This window comes from Oratosquilla oratoria, chromosome 9, assembly GCF_046742065.1.
Source record: "Oratosquilla oratoria isolate Oo_2021 chromosome 9, ASM4674206v1, whole genome shotgun sequence".
NCBI lineage: Eukaryota > Metazoa > Arthropoda > Malacostraca > Stomatopoda > Squillidae > Oratosquilla > Oratosquilla oratoria.
In genome coordinates, this window is record NC_134785.1 from 13256983 (window position 1) to 13281806 (window position 24824).

The 24824-nt window shown below is 41.2% G+C and overlaps 1 protein-coding gene across 3 annotated transcripts; it reads left to right on the plus strand.

Annotated features, from left to right (window-relative positions):
* The first annotated feature begins 1755 nt into the window (after positions 1-1755).
* Positions 1756-24157, plus strand: LOC143028219 (R3H domain-containing protein 4-like). Of its 3 annotated transcripts, none has more exons than XR_012966698.1 (8): positions 1756-2078; positions 5921-6090; positions 6785-6909; positions 9719-9872; positions 11596-11711; positions 12005-12146; positions 16994-17245; positions 19926-24157. XR_012966698.1 is itself a non-coding variant. In XM_076190020.1 (8 exons), the coding sequence occupies exons 2-8, from the start codon at positions 4457-4459 to the stop codon at positions 20036-20038; spliced, it is 852 nt and encodes a 283-aa protein (XP_076046135.1). In that variant the 5' UTR covers positions 1756-2078; positions 3894-4456; the 3' UTR covers positions 20039-24157. The 3 variants fall into 3 exon arrangements, 2 of the variants coding, with proteins under 2 accessions (XP_076046135.1, XP_076046134.1); XM_076190020.1 differs by lacking the exon at positions 16994-17245 and adding an exon at positions 3894-4488; XM_076190019.1 differs by lacking the exon at positions 16994-17245 and having other exon boundaries at positions 1757-2078.
* The last annotated feature ends 667 nt before the right edge of the window (positions 24158-24824 follow it).

Here is a 24824-nt window from a genome sequence, read left to right on the forward strand (position 1 = left end):
TGTTAAGTGTAGTAGGGAAGGCTTATGGGAGGATCTTAATTGAGAGGATTAGGAGAGGAACAGAAGGAGTAATTGGTGAGGAACAGTGTGGATTTAGGACAGGTAGAGGTTGTGTAGATCAGATCTTTGTGGTAAGACAGATATGTGAGAAAGCTATAGGAAAGGGGAAGGATGTTTTTTGGGCTTTTATGGATCTGGAAAAGGCTTATGATAGGGTAGACAGAAAGGCACTGTGGGAGGTTATGCAGATTTATGGAATAGGAGAAAAGCTTTTGGGAGCTGTCAAGAGTTTTTATGAGAGTAGTACTGCTTGTGTCAGGATTAGAAATGGAGAGAGTGGGTGGTTCGAGGTAAAGGTGGGACTTCGTCAAGGATGCGTTATATCGACCTGGCTGTTCAACTTATACATGGATGGGGTAGTGAGAGAGGTGAATGCAAGGGTAGTGGGTCAGGGATTGGAGATGGTTAAAGAAAATGGAGAAAAGTGGGAGGTGAGCCAGCTGTTGTTTGCGGACGACACAGCGCTTGTGGCAGGGTCAGAGGAGGGATTGAGGAAGCTGGTGGCAGAGTTTGGGAGAGTATGTGATAGAAGAAAGCTAAAGATAAATGTGGGTAAAAGTAAGGTGATGAGATGTACAAGGGGTGAAAGTGGCAGTAGACTGGAAGTGAACATTAAGGGAGAGCGACTGGAGGAAGTGGATAGTTTTAGATACTTGGGTGCAAGTGTAGCAGGAAAAGGTGGAGTGAAGGTGGAGGTAGAATGTAGATTGAGAGAAGCGAGTAAATGCCTTGGTGGTTTAAAGAGTGTAATGAGGAATAGACATTTGGGAATGGATGCGAAGAGGAGACTGTATGAAGGAGTGATTGTGCCAACAGCACTGTATGGGGCAGAAACGTGGAACATAAGAGAAGGAGTTTGAATGTGTTTGAGATGAGGTGTCTGAGAAGTATGGTGGGGGTTACTAGGCTGGATAGAGTGAGAAATGAGGAGGTGAGGAGGAGAACAGGGGTGAAAAAGGATTTGGGAGATAGGGTTGATGAAAGAATATTAGGATGGTTTGGACACATGGAAAGAATGAGTGAAGAAAGACTAGTAAAAGAGGTATGGAAGGCAGATGTGGAGGGAGTGAACATGAGGGGACGTCCTAGGATGAGGTGGATGGATGGGGTGAAGGGGGCTTTGGGGAAGAGGGGAATGTCTGTTGAGGAAGGAAGGGAGAGGACAGAAGACAGAGGTGAGTGGAGAATGGTTGTATATGGATGATGTTGTGACTGCATGAGGAGGAATGGGCGGGGGGGTGGGGGTGGGGTAGTATGTGTGAGTAAATTTTGACGCAGCCCGAAGGGATTTCTCCCCGTCCTCGCCTTATATGCAAAGGGGGACGGAGAGGGGGGGGTCGCCGATTAAATGAAGCGGCCTTGCTGTGGGCAGGGTGCAGGGATGACCCGTCATCCAGGAGGTGCTCAGATGAGAGGAAGGGTGGGAGGGGTGTGGAGTGTATTTAGGGATGAAATGGGTGGGAGTGTTTTTATGCCTTTCCCTTTTTGGCTACCTCCCTTGGAAGGGGGAAAAAGCCTTGGTATATGTATGTATGTATATATATACAGTATATACATATATATACATATATATATATACATACACATATATATATATACATACATATATATATATACATACATATATATACATATATATATATATATATATATATATATATATATTAAACGGGTGACAACTTGGCAGTCTTGGAATGTGGGACAGAGATTGTGAGCGGGTAATGCAGACGACAGGCCTATGACCTTGGCCGTCCCCAATGTTTATAAATGAACAGATACCTGGCAACGACGGACCGTCTGTCAACAGATGGTGAAACATATCCGGAAAGAAGTTTGTTGAGAATCTGGAGGGACTTTTAGATTACGTAGAGACGAAAGAAGAATAGCATCTGTTTGGTGATTGGTATTGCTGTTCTACTTCACGTAGTCTGGTGAAGCCAGATCGATAAAATGGGCGTTATTAGGAATCTAAGTAAAGCTGCCCCCGTAGTAAGCTTCAGCGAAGAATCTCTGAATTCGTAAGTAATTTAAATATTTAGATTAATTGTTACTTATTGGACCACTAGAAGTTTTAAATCAGAGTTGTAATTGATAGGTTGTGGCTTCATTCTTGGTAATCATGTTGTAAGGCTGCATTTTTTCTGTAAAAAAATATTTCCATGAATTTTGCCAGTTTGATTGAGTGACATGCATTTCTAGTGGAAATCACAAAATTTTTGTAAATAATAAATGTTGAGCTACAGGACAAATTTTCAAGGAAAACTTTGTCAGATACTTTATAACTTTCATGGTAAATTGGGCACATTTTAGTCTTTATTATGTCTACCATTTAATATACATTAAATGGGGTCTCACTAAACGCCGACCAAAGCCAACCAATGATGGTTTTTGATCAAATGCATAATTTATATGTAAAAAATAGCATATGGTTGCATTATTTGACCTATTTTCTTTAAAATGTGTGATTTCCATGTAGAATCATTAAAGAGAAGTTACGTTTTTATCCTCTGTAAAATTACCAACCGGCAACCAACGCCGACCAAACCCAAACAGTGACGGCTTTTGCTCAAATGACAAAAACGTATTCTCTTTGATGATTTTACATGAAAGTCACACATTTTAAAGAAAATAGGTCAAATAATGCAACCATATGCTATTTTTTATATACAAATTATGCATTTGGGCAAAAACCGTCATTATGTGGTTTTGGTCGTCTTTGGTCGGCGGTTGGTAATTTTGCAGAGGATAAAAACGTAACTTCTCTGATGATTTTACATGGAAATCACACATTTTAAAGAAAATAGGTCAAATAATGCAACCATATGCTAATTTTTATTTAAAATAATACATTTGAGCAAAAACCGTCATTGTTTGGTTTTGGTCGGCTTTGGTCGACTTTGGTCGGCGTTTAGTGAGACCGCATTAAATGATAATAAGAAAACTAACTTAACTTTTGTAACATAGGAACTATGTTATTTGGATTCCCAGAATCAAGTAAATGCACATGTTTAACATGAGATTTACCTTGTTAACCTAACCTAACAATTCCATTGAAAGAATAGTTCTTTGAAATGCAAAAACAAAAGAAGTGGGAAATGTAATTGCATGATGATGATTCTGGAATAATACTGCCATTGTTTTCCAGGCTTAGTTCTATTCCAGCATCACAGAAACACTTTTTTCACTTTTTTAATTATGTTTGAAAGATCTATTTTTTTCTATGGCATGGTTACATTACAATAGGTAAGGTTATATTAGGAGCTATTAGACAAAATAAAATTCCTGTTGAATTTACATGTTTGTGTGTTTCTTGAATTTTACCCCAAATTATCCTGACCTACCCTACAATTGGAACAATGTTAATTGTCACGTAAGCTTGTCTTTGACTTTGTAAAGCTTTTTTACTGGTTTGAAACATTGTTTCTATTGGAAATCAGTCTTTAACAAATATATATATATATATATATATATATATATATATATATATATATATATATATATATATATATATATATATATATATATATATCACATGGAGAATTGTCAGCTAGATTCTTCAGTTGTATTAGTTGATGACAATAAATAGCCTCTGGTTAGGTTGGGTTAGATTAAGTTACATCCTAAAAAAAACAAAGGACAAATATCCAAACATAATCATTGGTATAAAATTGTTAAATGCCCACATCCATGATGAATAGTTAGTCATGAACTATAGCAAAGAAGATAAGCACAGGTATTGAAAGTTAACAGGTTGTAGTAGTTTTTGTTCGGAACAACGGCAGGACAAATGAAAATCAACACAAAATATCTAATCTCTTTCTTTTGGTAATTAGCCACAAGGTGCGACACTAGAAGTGTCACATGAGAAATATAGGTGAAGCTCGGACTAAGGCCACAGCTTAGTGGAGCTTATGGTTGTAGCTGGACGTGGAGCCTAACGTCAGCGAGGCGGTAGTAGATGATGACGGCGAGGCTCGATGGGACAGCTAGAAGACTGGACGAGGAGATATAATTTGTGCGCTGGTCGGTCTGATCGGTACTGTTCTGCCCATCTCGGTGAAACGCCGACCTTTTAAGGGAGGCTGGCGGGAATGTGAGGAGCTTTCCAAGTTCCTGATTGGCTGACCGCTGGCTAGCAGGGACACCCTTGCGAACTACGCTTGCCAACTACAGGAACTTGGAAAGGCTAGTTCCGAAGATTTCTTTGATCAGTGTGTGACGGGTCGTAGGATGCATCATGTCACTACATTTTAAGGGAGGCTGGCGGGAATGTGAGGAGCTTTCCAAGTTCCTGATTGGCTGACTGCTGGCTGGCAGAGACACCCTTGCAAACTACGCTTGCCAACTACAGGAACTTGGAAAGGCTAGTTCCGAAGATTTCTTTGATCAGTGTGTGATGGGTCATAGGATGCATCACGTCACTACAAGGTAATGACAAGGTTAAGGATGTTTGGATTAGGAGAGATACTACTGAAGATGAATTAGCAAAGATAAGGGAACTTGCATATTAAGTCAAAGATAGGAGCAAGCAGAGGACCACTTTTACCATCTTTGTGGACTTTAACACTTCCTCCTTGAATACTCATTCTTCCACTGCTCCTGTTTCTCTTTTATCCTTCAGTGCCTTTCATACTTTCCACAGTTTTTCCTGTAATTTTTTTTCCCCTTCAATTTGATTTGTTCACTTACAGCATTTTTCTTCATCTATCTCTTTTCCTTCTCTTCCACTCTTACTTTCCTTTCTACCAGAAAATGATCTGACAGTCCCTTGCTCTCTTGCCTGAGAACATGTCCAGAACTTTTCTAATCCTCACTTTGGATACCACTACATCAACATTAACCACTTCAGTACTAGTCAAATTCTCATGCACAGCATCAGCTGCCATATGAACAATGCATCACAATATTCACATTATAAAATATAAAGTCACTGCTGTATTATTCCTCTTTTACTCTGAGTAATAATAACCATAGAAAACATGACCAAACCAGTTCACAGAATCTGGGGGTAGCTCCTGAACAACTACAAAAAATATATATAATCAAGATGCCAACACTGGCATCTTCGTATACCCAGTCAAACCTCATGACATCTACGTAGGCGTCATCGTACCGAAGTGGTTAATGCCCTCTCAACCACTCTCTCATTTACCACCCTTTCCTATACATGCTTATCTCTTAACACTTTGTTATTGTCATTCCCCTTTTTTAAATACATCTTTAACAGTTCCTCTCCACAGCAGCTCTTACCTAACACCCTGTACCTCCCTACTTCATCATCTTTCAGCTCACCTCCTACTCTAGCATTAAGATCCCCTGATACCACTACATTTACATTCTTCCCAAAACTCTCTGTTTATTTATTTAAATAAATCCAAAATACTTCTCTTTATTTTCTCACTATCAGGACTATATGCACTCACAATAACCCATATTTACTAACCCACTCTCACATTTGCCCACATTGCCAATCTCTTATCTTTACCATATCCATGCTCATTTACTGACCCATTTTTCTTTTTTCTCATACCTGATTGAAACAAGTAAAATATGTTGAAAATTATGAGTACAGTATTTTACTTGTTATGTTTTGGCTGTCATCAGGCAATTTGATTTGACGGAGGCAAAGTCCTCAGGATGTCAAAGGACTATACCTACATTGATTAACCTTTGACATCGGTGTTATCTCTTATGTTAGTTATTTAATTTATTTGAGGGAAAGCCCACAAAATTTCATTACATTAAGAACTGTGTTTGTTTGCTAATGTGATTTGAATGTTGAAAATTAATTGTTATTTAGTGTATGAATGACTAAAAATAACAATACAACTAATTTTTTTCTTTTTCTTTTTCTCTTCAGGTTAGGAATACAGAGTGAACCAGCTACACCACCTCCAGAACATGTTGATCCTGTTATAACTGCAAGGCCAACAACTACACAGACACGTGACCCCAGCATTTTGTTTGAAAGACTTCAACTGCACAGTAGACGAAGACATGGAGTCAGAAAAACTCGTCGTTTGGACAATGGTTGGTGTGTTTGTAGAGTTGATATAATATATTTAATGTCTGGAATCCTTATGCTATACTAGTTTCAGTTGCAGGTATATCGTGAATTGTAGTTGACCCTGTAGACTGAAAGAACTTTTAACTGTTTTTATCAGGTAACTCTTGATTTATATGACAGATGCATTCTAGAGACATTTCATAATACAACTTGCTTATTGTGTAAGTGAAGTGGTCCTGCTATAGATTTGCTGTGTCTTGCTGTATTGCTTCTGACCTGGGTAGTAGGCAGGAGATAAGAGACAAATGTGGTGGAATGGTTGAATGCCTTGACTTGGCTACCTCCCATATAAGGGGAAGAAACCCTTGGTATATAGATGCATACATATACCAAAGGCTTTTTCCCCCTACACTGGGGGGTAGCCAAAAAGAAAAAGGCATAGAAACCATTCCCACCCATTCCATTTCTTATATATTCCACTCCCCTCCACCCTCCTCCCTCCCTCTTATCTTGGCACCTCCTGGATGACGGGTCATCCCTGCATCCTGTCCACTGCCCTGGGTCAGAAGAAGTGTCGCAAGACAGCACATCCACAGCAAGGCCACTTCATAAATTCGGTATATAGATAGATAGAATTATTATTATCATTATCATATTATTGTTGTTATGTGTGAGATAAAATTATATATGTCATTGTAATTCATTTGTTGTTTTCAGCTCGTCTCCTACAAACTTTGGCAGAAGAGGATGTCGAATCTTGGAGAGAACCAAATATCCATGACTTCAGACCAGATAATGATGCACCTTTTACCAGACTACATAAAGATGTAGAGGACATGAGAGTAAGTAGAAATATGAAAAGATTATTCAAAATGTAGTACTTACAGGGTTCTCGTGACAGTGATGTATTCATGTATGCTGTTTATATAATTGATTTTCCATATTCACTACAAAACGGGGACCAGTGCCTGTCTGCATTTGGTGATCCTTCAAGGTGGAAGTGGAGCTATATAGTTTCAAAACCTGTCAACCTCCATCAGGAGGGGCTGACACTCAGTCCCCAGACTGGCCTGAGATCTATGTCAACTTCAGTTCTATTACTTACTAATAAAACATAGAATTCAGTACAAGGTCCCGGAGAAATCTATTTGTAGTGGTGAGCAGCGCAAATGAAAAAGGACCATGCACAAGCACAATATACAGACTATTTCACTACAGCAGTGGTTCTTACCCTGGGGTACCTGTTGTACCCCCAAGGGGTACAAAACCTTGAACCTGGGGGGTACGAGACACGATAGCCAGTGCGTGATACTCTGTATTTACTATGAGAAAGGGAAAGAGGAGATCTACTAACTATCTATAGAATTATGAAAGGAATGGAAATCTTAGATAAGAATGATTTATTGAAATGGGACAATGGAAAAACAAGAGGGCATGAAAAGAAACTCAAAAAAGATAATTACGGAAGAGATCTGAAAAAAATAGCCTCCCACACAGGGTGATAGATACCTGGAATAAGTTAGACAAAGAAACAGTGTGTGCAAACACTTTTCAAGATTTTAAGAAAAAACTTGATGCTGAAAGATGCAAAGACGGGTCACCATGAGCATAGCTCCCATCCCGTATAATACAACTAGGTAATTCTTTTCATATGTTTGCATTGTACACTCCTCCCTCTATTTACGAACTAGTTACGTTCTTGAAAAACCATTCGTATATCGAATATACTTAAATCGAGCACCCAAGCCAAACAAATTTGCGATGTCCTTCACTCTCATTCCTTCGTCACTTTTCTTTAGCACAGACAACTTAGTATCTAGAGATATTGCTTTCCCAGCCCTCTTAGGCTTGTCACCATCCTTAATAGGGCTTCCTGGATGCTTGGGAGGCATAATGTCACTTGAAATAATGCTAATAATCAATCCACGATTAACCGAGACTGAGTGAGTAGACCGAGTAGTACATGGTGTTGTTTTGAAAATGACAAACGTATGTATCTATTTTCACTTTTATTTTTTATTTTTTTACCTGGACATATGGCAGTTTTTTTTTTCAATATGATGTAAAAATAATTTTCTTTTTAATATTTATGATTTAAAAATACAGTCATTTTTTTCAACAGGATTTTATTCGTTATGGCGAATTTTTAGTTCATATTTTGATTTTTGGGAGGAGTGTATTTGTATTGGATATAGTTACGAGAAATGTTCTGAGATATCAAGGGGTACAAAGGGCACTGAAAAAGGTTAAGAATCACTGCACTACAGTATACAAGTGTAAGAGTGCAAGATTTCCCAACATTCAACTTGCACAATGTTGCATAGTGCAAGTTATCTGCATATTTGTTTGGGAATTAATGTTAAACATTGAGATGTTTAACTTATTTACTCTATGTCAACATGTGATTTCAAGTTTTCAACTAAGATCTATCTAAATACCAAAGACTCTTTCCCCCATACAAGGGAGGTAGCCAAAGTCAAAAGGCATATACCCTCTCCCACCAATTTCATTCCCACCCATTCCACTCCCATCCATCACCCCTTTCCCCCATCTCATCTCAGCTCCTTGTGGATGATGGGTCATCCCTGTATCCCACCCACTGCCCCAGGTCAAAAGCAGTGCAGTAAGACACAGCACATCCACACCAAGGCCACTTCACTTAATCAGCAACCCCTGTCCCTTCATATTAGAAGATGGAGAAACCCTTCGGGCTGTGTCAAAATATCATTCACTTATAACCACTCCCTAACCCCCCTCCCCTGCATCACAGTATCATCTGTACACAGCCATGCTCTACTCACCCCTATCTTCTGCCTTCTCCCTTCCTTGCTCAACAGACATCCCACTCTTGCTCAAAGCCTCTTTCACCCCATCCATCCATCTCATCCTTGATCATAACCTCATGTTCACTCCTTCCACCTCTGCCTTCCACACCTCTTTTACTAATCTTTCTTCACACATTCTTCCCATGTTCCAAACCATCCCAATACCCTTTCCTCAGCCCTATCTGCCTTCTTCTTTACCACCCCAGCTCTCCTCCTTACCTTCTGGTTTCTCACTCTATCCAACCTTGTAACCCCTACCATACATCTCAGACATTTCATCTCAAACACACTTAAACTTTTCCTCTCTGCCTCTATTAAATTCCATTTCAACTAAGGGATAGTAAACGCACAACTAAGATAGGGGTAGCAAATACACAAAGGGGATAATGAAGACTGCAACAAGTTATGACAAAACTGTATGATTTGATTTATTCATTCTGTATAGGTGTCACAGTTTAGTTGTGTAAGTACAAATAATTTTGTATTTATACCCCTGCCTTTTCATGCACAAGAGTGTAATTTTGCACAGTCTTATGCCATATTTAATGTGCAACTGATATTCATCAGTGTAAGGATGCACAGTTGTGTAATTGTGTTTTCCATTTATCCTTGTGCACCTTCCCAGCTTTGTCTGTCGAAGGGCTTGAGGATCATTGTTAACTGCTTTAGGGCACTGGGTTTTTCAGTTGGCACAACTTGAGCCAACAGTTGAAACAAAGCTAAATGTCACATTCATATAAGATATGCAGATAAATATTTGCATATATATGCAACCCTGAAAATGAGTTTCAGCTATATCTTAAGTGAAAATTACTTATCTTATCAGGTATGGAAGTACTTTGCAAGTCGCTCTGAGGAGGAACAGCAGCAGTACTTAGAGTGTATAGCCAGGCAGAAACTTACCAAGTCAGGTGGTGCTCACTTTACAAACAGGGTTTCATACCCAGAAGAGATGGAGAATTATGCCAGGATTGGGAAAGGTAAGAAATAAGCTCTTATAGGAATTGCATCTTTTTCTTGTTGATATTTTCTTGCTCATATTTAGATTATGAACTTGGAGAATTTATTAGGAAGTACATACATCGATGAATCCATCAACTGGAGGCTGTTGCAGGTTTCCTGGTGGCCATAGGTCATTTACTAGAGAGACTAGGTGCAACGGATTGATTGATTGATTGATCAATTCGTCCTTTGCCCCAGTTCTCTCTTGAAGAAGGCCCATAGCTCCCAGGTACATAAATGCATATACCAAAAGACCTCTTCCCCCATGTAAGAGAATGCATACATACATATCTCAAGGGCTTTTACCTCCTTACAAAGTCAAAAGGCATAAATCCACACCCACCCATTCCATCCCCATATACTCCACTCCCATTCACCACCCCTCCCTCCCTCTTTTCTTGGCTCCTCCTGGATGACATGTCATCCCTGTGTCTTGCCCACTGCCCTGGGTCAGAAACAATGTAAGAGAATCTCACGTGGTCAGGACTCGAATCTGGGACCAGATGGACCCAACTTCACCCCCTTGCCCACTGTGCCATGGAGCAGTGGGCAAGGGGGGTGAAAAGTATGCACCCACTCTACACCCGTCTTACACCAAACCAAAATTTCTTCATTGCCCCTCCCATCTCAGCACCTTGTGGATGAAGGGTCATCCCTTTACTCTGCTCACATTGAAGGTCCACAAGTCACCTGGGGAAAATATATTGTGTTGTTGTCGAGGTATTGTTGTAGTATGAGGTGTTCTGTGTCCTGTGTGGTGGTTGCAATAGTTAGAGAAGTGAATGCAAGAGTTATGGGTAAAGGAGTGAGATTGGGGAGAAATGGGTAAGAATGAATGTGAAGCAATCTTCTATATGTGGATGATACAAGAATCACTGAATTTTGTAAGACTTAGAAGGAATCTATGTATTTTATTTGGCAAAAGGTAAAGATGTTTTTTGGGTCTTTATGGATTTATGCCTTGGGGGATTGGAAAATGTGGTGGGCATTTGAGAAGGGATCCTGAGAGGAGGGGTTGTGCCAACAGCGCTGTGCAGGGTGGAGGCATGGAGCATGGGAGGGGAAGGGAGGAGGAGTTTGAGTGTGTTTGGATAGAGTGAGAAATGAGGAGATGAGGAGGAGAGCTTGGGTGGAAATGGAGCCGGCAGATAGAGCTAATGAAAGGTTATCATGATGGTTTGGGTACATGGGAAGAATGAGAGAAGAACGATTAGCAAAAGAGGTGTGGGAAGCAAAGATGGATGAAGTGAACTTGAGGGGAAGATCAAGGATGAGATGGATGGATGGGGTGAAAGGGGCTTTGAATAAGAGGGGAATGTCTGTTGAACAAGGAAGGGATAAGGGTGAGTGGAGAGTTGTTGTGTATGGATGATAATTTGATGCAACCCAAAAGTATTTTTCTCTGTCTTACCTATTTTCTGCATAAGGGGATGAAGAGGGAGGGTTGCTATGCAAGTGAAGTGGCCCTGCTATAGATGTGCTGTGTCTTGCTGCATTTGCTTCTGACCCAGGCAGTGGGCAGGAGACAGGGATGACCCCTCGTCCATGAGGGATTAAGATAAGAGGGAAACAAGGGTGGTGGCTGGAAGTAGATGTTTGCCCTGACTGGCTACCTCTCTTATAAGAGAGAAGAAGCCCTTTAGATAGATACAATTATGTATTAATTCTTTTGTGCATATATTAGCTACAGTTATCTTTCAGTTAAAAACAGTGGTGAACAAAGAGAGAGAGAACCTTATTTTCACACTCCACTGTGGAGGTTTTCTCAGGTTACGCCAAATTTACGACGTGTCCTGAAAAGGAAGCATTTACCACTGGTAGGTTCCGTGTCATACATGAAATAATTTTCTTCCCCTCTTTCTTTCATTTGGATCATAAGACAGGCAGAACAATTTACATTTCCAAGACTCTCTACTTTCTGCTCTTTAATTGGTAATTTGTAGCTTGACATATGGGAGCATTTATGTATAAATATCTTTTATGGTTATGTCGCCTAGACTTGTTGAAAAGACCATTTATAACATGTCTTTTTGATTCTGTGTGAATGATATGAAATTATTAGTGTAACTTTCAAATTGGCATGATAGAAATGTATACTTTTCTCCCTTAGGGTCTTCTTTCCAAACTGGAAGATGATATTGTGGAATTGTTCCATCAAGACTCAAGTGCTGTTTACATATCAGGGGAAATGAACAGCTTTGAGCGGCTTCTACTTCATGCTGCCTGCCAGTACAACCTGTTGCACTCTCATAGTAATGACCAGGTTTTTCTTTTGTGTAATGAAATATGTATGTATGTAATGAAATATTTAAGACTGGAGGTTCAACCTTCCATATCTATAGTTCTTGGATCAGCACTAGACTGTATATTGGAATTTGCTCTTGTTTAGAATCTTTCCATAAGAGCAGGTTTACCTGTGAATAATGTTCCTACAGAAAAACTCATCCATTCAGCCAACATAATGCTAAATAGGGTCCTGAGTGCAGATGCCAGTGTGGATCTTGTGGGAGATTTTTTTTCTGTGGGGCTTATGTCTCTTGTTGGAGTATTAAGTTTGGCAATCTGTCATGAAGGGTTTGTTTAGTGATCTGATTGTGTCTTTGTTTTTGTGCGGATGTTTTGTGTGGTACAGGCGATAGGTTGTAATAGATGTTCGTGTAGTTTGCTACAGTTGTAATTTTTTGTCGCATTCTTTTAATGGTGCTTGTGAAATGTAGTGGTAAAGGTGTTTGGTGTTTAAGGTTTGTGTTTTAGTCATTTTCATGTGGTGTTCAGTGGGACTCTGGTTCATAGGGGCACCCTGTATAATCCCTTGAGTATTGATTGCACACTACTACGGGTAATAGGACTGGTTTTGGTGCATTGTGTTATTATTCTCAGTGCTCCATTCTAAAAGTTTGTAAATTGTTTTCATCTTGCTGATTGTTGAGAACCACTGTGGTGGTGTAGTCAAGGATGGTTCTTATGAATTGTTTGTTGATGGTTATTAAGAATTCCTTTCTGTTGTCCAAAGTCAGTGCTTTTGATGGATCTAAGTAGATTTATTTTTCTTGTTGATTTTTGCTTTCAGGTGTATGATATGTGGACTGAAAGCCTTATGGGTATCAAATGTGATGCCCAGAATTGTAGGGATCTTTTCCAGTGGAAGGATTTGGCCATTTAATTTTACTGTGCTGTGTCTTGCAACACTGCTTCTGACCCAGGGCAGTGGACAGGGTGCAGGGATGACCCGTCATCTAGGAGGTGCTAAGATGGGAGGGAGGGTGGAGGGGTGTGGAGTGTTTTCAGGGATGGAATGGGTGGGAATGGTTTTATGCCTTTTCCTTTTTGGCTACCTCCCTAGTAAGGGGGAAAAAAGCCTTGGTATATCTATGTAAATGAAGCGGCCTGGCTGTGGATGTACTGTGTCTTGCGACACTGCTTCTGACCCAGGGCGGTGGGCAGGGTGCAGGGATGACCCGTCATCCAGGAGGTGCTCAGATGAGAGGAAGGGTGGGAGGGGTGTGGAGTGTATTTAGGGATGAAATGGGTGGGAGTGTTTTTATGCCTTTCCCTTTTTGGCTACCTCCCTTGGAAGGGGGAAAAAAGCCTTGGTATATCTATGTATGTATGTATACGGCGTTTTATCTTTATTCATGGTTGTCTGGTGTGAGTAATGACACCATTCTTATTTTTGAGCCTTTGTTCCATTTTAGCTTTGTTCTTTGCTGTAATTTTGTATTTACTCTACTGGGTCATCTGCATATGAGAGAACATTGATATTTAGCTCTGGTTCTGAAGTTAGGAGATCATTCGTGAATAGATTGAACAGTAATGGTGAAATTACCACACCCTGAGGAACTCCATTGTATAGTCTTTTGTTTCGGAGATTTGGTTGTCTTGGGTTACTCTGCACTTTCTTCCTGCAATAAAGTTGGTTAACCACTTCATGTCATTGTTATGTATATCTGTCCCAATGATCTTCTTGGATAGTATGTGTCTAGGGTTGAAAGCCCTGTGGCTACCATCACTTCACAAGGAGCTAAAATGAGAGAGGATGGTGGATGGGAGTGGCATGGATGCATGCCTTTGACTTTGGCTACTTCCCATATAAGGGGAAAGAAATCCTTGGTATATAGATTGTAAGGGAAAATCGCCACTTAATCTTCTAAACAACCAGCCCTCTTAAATTACACACAATTCTAGTGCGCTTCGAAGTCTTACTCGAAACAAGCTGCCACATATGACGACCGAGGTTATATGCGTCCCGTACAGACATGGTTTTATCAGAGAGAATTTGGTGACTGCACCTAGTCCACTACTCCCCCTCCCCTCTCTCCACTCTAAAACTGGCGTGATACATCGACTGGACGTCGTTTGTCTCCAACTTCGCCTTCCGCTCTGCCAGAGTCGTCATCGCTCAGCTCCAAAACCCTGATCTTCTACCGAAGCTTTCTACGAGTAATTTAAGTGTTTACTGTGGAGTCAATTCGAGTGAGCTACGACCGAACTGACCTAAGGTGAAACAGTTGGTGTTGTTTTTCCCTTTTCCTGAAATTGATTTGATAGTGCTGCATTGTGGAAGGACCAGAATTATAAACTTCCAGTGCAATCCTGTGTTTTCTTACTTGTCCTACGAGTCTATACACGAACCGAGAGTTCTGAAGCAGGCAGTGGTGGTCCGCACCTAGTTTCAGAACTAAAGAACCTAATTGTTCCTTTACATGTGGCGCCTATTCCAGGATTCCAGGACTGTAGACTCTTAATGACTCGTAAGGTTGGTGATTCGTCTGTTGGCACCTTGAGCATGCAAACTGTTCATTTGAATTTGTTTAGAGTGGTTTCTGTCGTCTTGACACTTGCTTGGATGTGGTCGAGGCACCTTGAGCGTGCAAATTGTCCATTTAAATTGTCGTTTCGAGTGGTTTCTGCCATCTTGGCATTTTGCTCAACTGGTTGTGGTACTTTGAGCGTGCAAACTGTCCATTTAAGTTGTTTGTTTTTCAGAGTGATTCTAGCCACCTCGGCACTTTGCTCGACTGTGGTCGTGTAACCGTGGGTTAGGTGCGGTACCCCCCCCCCCCACGTGGTCAGACTACGTAGTACTGTAGCAAAGGAAGCAAAAAGCCCTGGTTACTACGTCATTTTTTGTTTAGTCAGTAGGGTGTTGTTTAGGACAACTTGTCCTTTCGTCAGCTGGACGACCATAGTTTGTTCCGTATTGAAATTTTGGTGTATTTATATTTTTCGTTAACTTTAGTTACACAACTTTTCCTCTGTACTTGACCTTAATTTGTGCTGTTTATTTATTTATTGTCTTAGTATTTTGTTAATCGTAGCCATACTCCCAAGAATGTCTAAGTTTACTTCTATCGAAGAACTCAAGGCCCAGGCCGAATCCATCAGTTTAAAGGGTGACGATGTTGGCCGCTTTGTTTTAAATCAACAGGCATTTGAAAGGGATGAAAGAACCAAAGAATGCGAGCGAGAACGGGATAAGGAACAGCGAGAACACGAAAGGGAACAGCGAGAACACAAAGAGAAAGAAAAGAGGGAACAGCAAGAACACGAAGAGAAAGAAAAGAGGGAACAGCGAGAACACGAAGAAAAGATGGCCAAATTACGACATGAAAAGGAAATTGAGCTTGCCAAACTTGCACCCGACGCCCTTAACCAGCCTTCTAGCCAGGACGTCTTCGTCAAGTGGCCCGACCTCCCCACGTACCAAGAAGGAGAAGACATAGCCTCGTACCTCTCCAGGTTCGAAAGGGTGGCAAACCTGCTCCAAGTTGAGGAAGATTCGCTTGCTGCCAGGTTGGGCAGCACATTAACCACTTCCAGACGGTGACGCCTACGTAGGCGGCATGAGGAGCAAGTGGGTACTCGATGATGCCGACGTCGCCATCTTGATTATATTTATTGTAGTCGTACCTACGTAATTTCCATTCTCTTTAAACTGGCTTCATCAATTTTCTATGGTTATCAAAATACACGGGTGAAAGAGAATGAATGATTGAGCACTGACTTTATTTTTTATAATGCGATTATTATGACGCAACATCGCACGTCGGGCAGCTAATGCTGCCAGACTTGCGATGTACCCCGGAGTGAAGAGGTTAACAGGTAAGGCTGCTGAATTGTATTCTACGTTTGATTTGGCAACGATAAGCAATTTTTCCCTCCTTAAGCATGCATTGCTCACAGAATTTGACAAGACTCCCGAACGCTATAGATTGGACTTCAGGAACGACAAGATTCACGTCGGAGAAAATTACTGACAATTTGCTATCCGTCTACGACAGCTATTCGACAACTGGCTGGAGGTGAATGCCTCTTCATCAAGGAACAGAGTGTAACTTCCCTAGAATCGGCGGTGGTAAAGGCGGATGATTGGGCCTCTGCCCATAAGGCCTATCCAAAGCCGAATACTAACTATGCTTCCGGTAAGACTTCTTTTCCTCGTAGGAAAACTAATGTGGTCGAATCTTAACCCCCTAGCCACGGGTCAACCCATCAAGATACAAAAGGCGTTGCCTTCCGTACGCCCATGAGGTGTTTCAACTGCGGTAAAGAAGGACATCATCGATCTCGTTGTCCAAAGAATCCCCGTGCATTCAAAGAAAAAGAAGCCCAATCTCAATTCAAGGTAGGATTTTGCATGAGTAACAGGACCACCCCATGTTCCACTGTTGCAGGAACTATCAATGGCTCTTGGACTTCTACCATAGTCAGGGACACTGGGTGCAACTGTGTCCTGGTCTCCGAAGAAGCTGTCCCAGATGCAGATGTGTCCCTGTGCCCAAAGGTATCTGTAGCAGACTTTTTGGGACGAGTTAACGAGTTTCCTGTTGTCCACTGCTATATACGCTGTCCATACTACGAGGAATGGGTTGACGCAGTCAGAGCCCCTATGAAGTGCGCAAGCGTCTCGATCGGCAACGTTCCTGGGGCACGGGATCCTAGTAAACCTGACCCCTTTCCTTTCAAACCCCATGCTAGCTCTTTAGACACTACTACACATTCAACTCTTCCTACAGGCATGCAAACATCCATTGCCGCCGCTGCCCCTATCACGAAGACGGTCCCACCTCCTACATTAATTCAAAAGTCCACTTTCCAGATCAACGCTGTCGAGACTCGCAGGTCCAAGATGAAGAGAGTTCATCCTCTTCAGATGCCTGCCCTTCAACCCCTGTCTGTTACCCCTGAAGAGTTCTGTAGTCTACAGGAATCCTGTCCCACTCTGGCTGGATTGTGGGGTAAAACAAAATCTGAGGAGATGGATCAGACGAAGAATGGTTCCTCCTTCCAGTATCTCAAGATAGATGGTTTGCTGTACCAAAAATGCTTATCATCTACGCATGTTGAAAAGGTGCGTAAACTCGCCCTTGTTGTCCCGAAAGAGTGCCGACCTATCATTTTGTCTGTTGGCCATGAAAATCCATTAGCGGGACACTTTTCTCAAAGAAAAACTGCTATGAAGATAGCAGACAAGTTTTTCTGGCCTGGGATGGCTGTAGATATTCGTGATTTCTGCCGCTCGTGTGACATCTGCCAATGAATGTCGAGTAAGGGCAGAGTTGGACCTGTACCTCTACACCCTCTACCTATTATTACTGAACCTTTCTCCAGGGTAGCCATCGACTTGGTCGGTCCACTATCCCCACCTTCTGCAGAGGGACATCGTTACATTCTCACCCAGTTGCCTTCGCCAGCCGGAAACTTCTCGATTGAGAGAGCAGGTATTCCACTATTGAACGAGAATGTTTGGCGGTTGTGTTTGGGATCCAAAGGTGTGATTATTATCTCAGAGGGAGTGAATTTGTTCTCGAAGTCGATCACAAACCCCTCACCTACCTTCACACATTCAAGGGTAAGAATGACAGACTGTTACGATGGGCTCTGAGTCTGCAAGCTTACAAGTTCAGGATCGTACATGTGGCCGGAGTTGACCATATTGGGTCTGACCTGCTTAGTCGAGCATAAACTTTTCTTCTCAATTTCAGGTGGCATTTCCCCACTTAGTCTTCCAAAGGAAGACTCTTTAGGGGGGAGTTGTGTAAGGGAAAATCGCTACTTAATCTTCTAAACAACCAGCCCTCTTAAATTACGCACAATTTGAGTGCGCTTCGAAGTCTTACTCGAAACGAGCTGCCACGTATGACGACCGAGGTTACGTGCGTCCCGGACAGACATGGTTTTATCAGAGAGAACTTGGTGACTGCACCTAGTCCACTACTCCCCCTCCCCTCTCTCCACTCTAAAACTGGTGTGATACATCGACTGGACGTCGTTTGTCTCCAACTTCGCCTTCCGCTCTGCCAGAGTCATCATCGCTCAGCTCCAAAACCCTGATCTTCTACCGAAGCTTTCTACAAGTAATTTAAGTGTTTACTGTGGAGTCAATTCAAGTGAGCTACGACCGAACTGACCTGAGGTGAAACAGTTGGTGTTGTTTTTCCCTTTTTCTGAAATTGATTTGATAGTGCTGCATTGTGGAAGGACCAGAATTATAAACTTCCAGTGCAATCCTGTGTTTTCTTACTTGTCCTACGAGTCTATACATGAACCGAGAGTTCTGAAGCAGGCAGTGGTGGTCCGCACCTAGTTTCAGAACTAAAGGACCTAATTGGTCCTTTACATAGATAGACCATAACTTCTTTCTGGTGAGGCTTTTTTTTTTTTTTTTTTTTTTATTATTATTATTATTATCATCCTTTCAGCTATTTTTGTATGATGCTGTGAGGACAGTGCTAACAGAATGGCCTTCTTGAAATAATGTTGTTTGGGAGAGGTAGGCACAACTGATGTGATTCTTGTTGTCATTCCCTAGACTGTCTGTCCGAGCAGTCCCGTCTCCCTAAGGAATGCCACAGCCGAAACTGGATTTTCCCACAAATCCTTTATAGAGTGTATGTTGTGTTGTTTGCGTGCATGATTGTGTATAATGCAGTCTTCCATTATGTGTTGTATGGTATGGGGTGAAGTGTTACATCCTGGGCAGCTGTTCACAATGCGGTCATCCAGCCTCTTCTGGTAGCTAAGAAGTGCTGGGTGGTGGCTGCACCGCTGTCTGGCCAGGTGGACTCTGTCCTTTCGTGGGAGAGAGGATTCAGAAGGGTGGATATCAGGGGGTCTGGCATGCAGCAGTGTGTTGTCTTTCAGTGTGTTAATGGAGTGGTGAGTGATATGATTATGAATATGTTTCCGGAGGCTGGTATTTAGTGGTTGTGGAGGAAGAGAAGAGAGTATCTGTGTGTGATACAGGTCTTTGGGTGTTGTTTTAATGTTTCTTGGTGTGTGTGGGTGTTCTGCTATGTAGTGTAGCAGGTGTGATGTGTTTGTGGTGGCTGCAGCAAGTGTTTGTGTGCCTCTCATGTTGAGGTGGTCCTTGACTTTGAGGACTTTTGTTTCATGGTGTAAATGGTCTGTAGGTGTTGTATTTGTGCAGCCTGTAATTGTTTTTAGGGCTTTGTTTTGTATGATTTGAAGGGTGTTGTGGTGTATCTCACGGAGATTAGGAGCCCATGCAGGACTCTCATAATTCATCACTGAGCGGGTTAGGACGTCGTTGCTTGTGGCAAAGGTCGAGGGGATGGCGGTTCAAATCATGCAAAGTTGAACCAAGGACATGGTTTATTAAATTCCATGCTACAAAGTCCTCTGTGAGGGGCACCGTCCTTACCTTCCAATAGGGGGGAGTTTGTGACGTTATCAGCCTTTCCATTAGTTTGGAGTTTGGTTTTCAGGTGGTTTGTTTGGTTTCAAGATTGGGAGTATGTGAGCTCTTTTCCAGATGTTTGGGATTTTGTTTTGTAACCAGGAGTAGTTGAAAATAGCAGAAGCTCTTCTGGGTGTTTGGCCAAGGTGTTTGAGATGGATGTTTGAGGCCCAATGTGGACCTCCAGCTTTGGAGTTTTTCAGGTTCTTTATGGGCTCCCTTCTGCATTTATGAAATAATGAAGGAACCCAGATAGTGATGATTATTCTATTTTTTTTTTTTTTTTTTTTAGTTTGCAACATTAAACTGAATCAATCTATTTTCATTTCAGGCATCGATATAGCTGGAAACCGCCGAGCCAAAGTGGAGAATCGAACTGACAATTTTTCTGTGCCAGAGTTATCTCTCACACAGTACATTGAAACTTGCTTTAGGCAACATTGAAAGTGGTGGTTATATTGAGTTTGCTTAAGTGAATGTTAATTCAGTTTCATTTTGCTTCTAAACTGTGTTTTTCAAGAGATGTATCCAGTGTTCTTTGATTCGGCTCTCTCCAGCCTCACTGTCTGCCTTACTTCCACATTTCCCACTTATGGGGGTTATGGGATGGATAGAGTGAGATGGAAGTGAGGCAGATCATGGGAATAGAAAGAGAGATGGCAGATAGGGTTCATCTAAGAGTATAGAGATGGTTTGGGCATATGGAAAGAATCAGTGAAGTCTAGAATAAACAGTGTGGAAGGTGGATTTGGTTAGAGTAAACTTGAAGGGAAGACCTAGAATGAGGTGGTTGGATTTGGTGAAAGGGACAGTAGATGCAAGAGGAATGTCTGTCAAGCAGAGAAGGGAGAGGGCACTAAATAAGTGGAGGGTGGTTGTGAACGGATGAGGAAGTGATACAGCCCAAAGGGATTTCTTCTTGTCCGCTCTGTAAATTGTTGAGTGGATGAGGCGGGTGAAGGTTGCCGTGTAATGAAGGAGAGTAAACAAACACTGGTTTTTGTGTCTTGCTGTGGAGTTGCTCTCTTGCTACACTGCCTCTGACCTAAGCACTGGGTAAGGGACAGAGATAACTCTTTATCTTCAAGGAACTAAGTTGGGAAGGACAGCAAATGTTTTTTTAAATGGATGTGGGATGAATGAAGGGTGGGTATGTAATTTGATTTTGCTAACTTCTTTATAAGGAGAGAAGGGCCTTTTGATGTATGATTTTATCTTATTCATTTATATTTTATTTCTATTTTTATGTTTTTGGTAAATTGTTATCATAAGATATTTGGCTATCTGAGACCCTTCATCCACAAGGTGCTAAGATAGGAGATACAACAAATGTTTGGGATGGGTTCGGGTGAGTGGATGCTTTGACTTGGCCATCTTCCATGTAAGGGGGGGAATAAGCTTTTCAGTATGTGTATATTTGATCTTAATTGCTACTTCCCTTATAAGGAGAGGAAGGCTTTTGGTGTATAGTGTGCTAGAAGGCTTCTGTTTTAGAACCATCCATTCTTTAAAGGGAGCCCCCACCCAAAAAATATTTTTCCGAAGGATCTTGCTGATTTTTTCTGTGTGATATCTAGGTCTGAGGAAACCTTCACAGCTTCAGTTTTATTCAGATCTGACCAGTAGTTTTTTTTTTTTCTTAATAAAAAATGTAAAAAATACCATATTTTTGGGCTTCTTTCAAATCCTATCTCCTCTTACAATTTTTATTTGATGTCTTTCATTTTATAACAAAAGAATCTTCTACATATATAGAAAAACAAAATAGAAAGTTTTTTTTAATATCTTTGTTTAATGCCGAGGAAGAGAAATATAAAATTATCGAAAAAAACCCGCAAAGTTTTGACTTTGACATGTTATTAAAAAAATTCTATTTAACATATGCAAAAAAAATCTCTTTCATTTTTTGTCATTTATCTAGCTATCAATAGAGACCTCATATGCAAAAATCGGTTGAAAATTGAGGGAGGAGATAGACTTTGTGTATCAAAAACTTACATTTATCAGTAACGAGTGTTAAAGTTTTTTTTTTCCTTAGTTTGACTAAATTTTACATTGGACCTCCTAAGAACCATTGAAAACAGGTTCCATTGTATTTTCATGATGATTTTGCATCTTTCAAGTAACTCAGGCACTTTGTACCCTCCTACAGTGTGGGGTATTGTTCACTCAAAATGAGAGTCTCATAAGGCGCCACCTTACTCTTTGTCGCAAAGTTTGAGGTATTGGTCTAGAATGACCCAGCAAGGTAGTCTGATTGCTGGGATTCAGCTCTCTTTCTTTTCTTGGGTTTCCTTTCTGGTGTTGGAACAGGCTCTTGCTGCATCAGGAACATCACTGTGAGGTTTGAGACTCTAAACCCAAGGTGTTGCAACAAGGAGGCATCCTTGTAGCCACTTGTTAGCAAACAGTTGTCTGCGAAGAGACAACGTGTCTGATATAGGTGTAGAGGACAGAGGATCAGGTGCTGAGGATGTGGATGTAGATGGCAGGGAGAGAGCTGCTGGAGGGAGTACTAGTGGTGGTGGCAGAGGTGGTGATAACAAAGTTGATGCTGGGGTTCTTTCTTTCTCCCCTTGAGTTGCTAATGTAGACGTTCTTATCTTCTGCAAGTGTGCCTTTTGTTTGAATAGCTTAGGCATGGCTAATATCTTCAAATTTCTCTTCACTGAAAAATAGATGTGAATTTCACATGGCAAATTAGTGAACGCGGCAAGCTAGTGTGTACATGTCCTTTACTTTGTAAGGCTATCAGGCCACTGCCAGTCGTGCAGGCTGAACTTCCTCACACCAAATACTCATGTGCATGCCGGACGTGAGAGAAAACTTTATAAGTGCATCAAATGCAAAAAAAAATAGATTAAAATATAGTCAAAATTATGTAAACAATGGTCGTGCGCAGCATGTGGCTGCCGGGGGGATGGAGGGTAGGCCCTTTAAACCCTTTAAAAACGGCAGTACGATAAAAATACTTTACCAGCATCTAGAGCAAGATCCCTACTATGTATTTATGCAATAAAACAATTCTTTGTTGTTGTTTTTTTTCGAATTTTTCTTAAATTTGGGGGTGGGGGTTCCCCTTAAGAGGGAGGAGGGGAGTGGAGTATGCTAGGAATAGAATGGGTGGAAGTGGTTTTTATGCCTTTGTCTTTTTTGGCTACCTCCCTTGTAAGAGGGAAAATACCTTTGGTATATGTATGTATGGAGAATTATCTATATATCAAGGGCCACATCCTCCTTACAAGGAAGGTAGCCAGCCAAGCCATACACCCAATTCCATTGAACACCCATTGTTCCCCTCTCCTTTGAGATCCTGGTGGGTCATCCCTGTCTCCTGCCCACTGCCTGAGTCAGAAGCAGTCCAGCAAGACACTACATTCACAGCAAGGCTGCATCATTTACATGGCAATCCTCCCAATTTGTACCGTCATGTAAAAAAAATAGAGAAGACAGGGAGTAATCCCATTGTGCACTATGAAAATGTTGTCCATACACAACCATTCTCCACTCATGCCCATCCCCTGCCTTCTCCCTTCCCTGTTCAATAAACGTTCCTCTCTTGCTCATAGCCCCTTTCATCCCATCCATCCATCTCATCCTCAATCATCCCCTCAAGTTCACTCTATCCATCTCTGCTTTCCACACACTTTTTGCTAATCTTTTTTGCACTCGTTTTCTCTGTGCCCAAACCAATCCAATAATCTCTCGTAAGCCCATCTGCCAGCTCCCTTTCTAACCCCACTCTCCTCCGCATCCCTCACACCCTCCAATCTTGTAACCCCTATTTCTCACACAATCCAACCCTGTAACCCCACCATTCTTCTCAAATACATTAAGACACTGTCTCTCTTAAATTCCGATTCTTAAGCTAGAACCACTAAAATTTGGAACTAAACTTCCGAAATTTATAAATTTTGCAAAGAGAAAATAAATTCAAAGGCATGATTATAACACTTATTTTTATTTTGCTCACATTACTGTATCCTTTCATATATATATATATATTTTATATATAACCCAACAAGTTTGATATCATGAAACTGTAAAGGAGACATAGAGGAACAGACACTGTTTTTGGTACAATGTATTTGAGGAATATGATACACATAAAAATTTATAGAAATGTGGAGTGAGGCAGAGAAAGGAAGCTTTTGGGTGAGGTAGAAGAGAGTGCCAAGGAAGTTTGTGCACATGGAAAAAATTATTGAGGAAAAATTTGCAGAAAAGTGTGGAATCTAAAAGTGTGGAAAAGATAGTGAATAGATGAAGGTATGATGATGCAGCCAAAAGGGATGTTGTTCTTATTTCTGAAGGGGTCATCATACTATGAAATGGTGTGGGGGGGGGTAAACCAGCTCTTGCTGGCCCTACAGTGGAGTTGTGCCTTGTTACATTGCTTTTGACCCAAGCAGCATAGTGAGGAATAAGATGACCTTTCATACAGCAAAATTTACTCAAAATGAATTTCGAGTTCCAACGTACCACTATATGCACCCACACATATATGTATATAAAACTATATATGTGTATACATGTAATCAATAAATATATTTTAATTGTTGACATAGACTATTTTTACCTTTTATAAGGGGGGAAAAAAGCCCATGGTATATAGGTAGTTGTAGTATAAATGATCACCTTAGAGTGTGAGCAATATGGAGAAATTAATTGATGTAACAATGATGAATTTAAAAAATTTAATGGATCATCTTTGGCTTTAGCAATGAGAGACAGATTTACACAGCTTTATACAAACTTTTGAGTTTGGCTAGTGTGAGACTAGGGTACAGTCATCCCTTAACATCCCGTTTGATTAATTGCAAACTGCCACCAGGAAGTAAAAAAAATGGTTTTGAAAACCAGAAAATGTGGGAACGTTTAACCCTATATGCTGACTTGCTTTGTCACGTTTCAATCAAATGACTTATGGAGAAACACTTGCTCATTGAACAGCTGACAAGCGTATCAAATTCAGCACATTCTACTAACTGTGTCAAGGGACTGGAAACGCCTCACTCACAACAGTGTTACGGAGCTGCCTAGTGTAGGCCTTATGGTCTCTTGCAGTCTCCTTCATTCTTATGTAATGGATAGCACCCTGTGAACCTTCCTCAACAGTGATCAGCTGATAGCAACGTGGTCCACGCACCCTTCTGTTCTGGCACCCACATTCATGTCTTTGACTTGGCTACTTCCCTTATAAGAGGAAAGAAGCCCTTGGTATATAGAT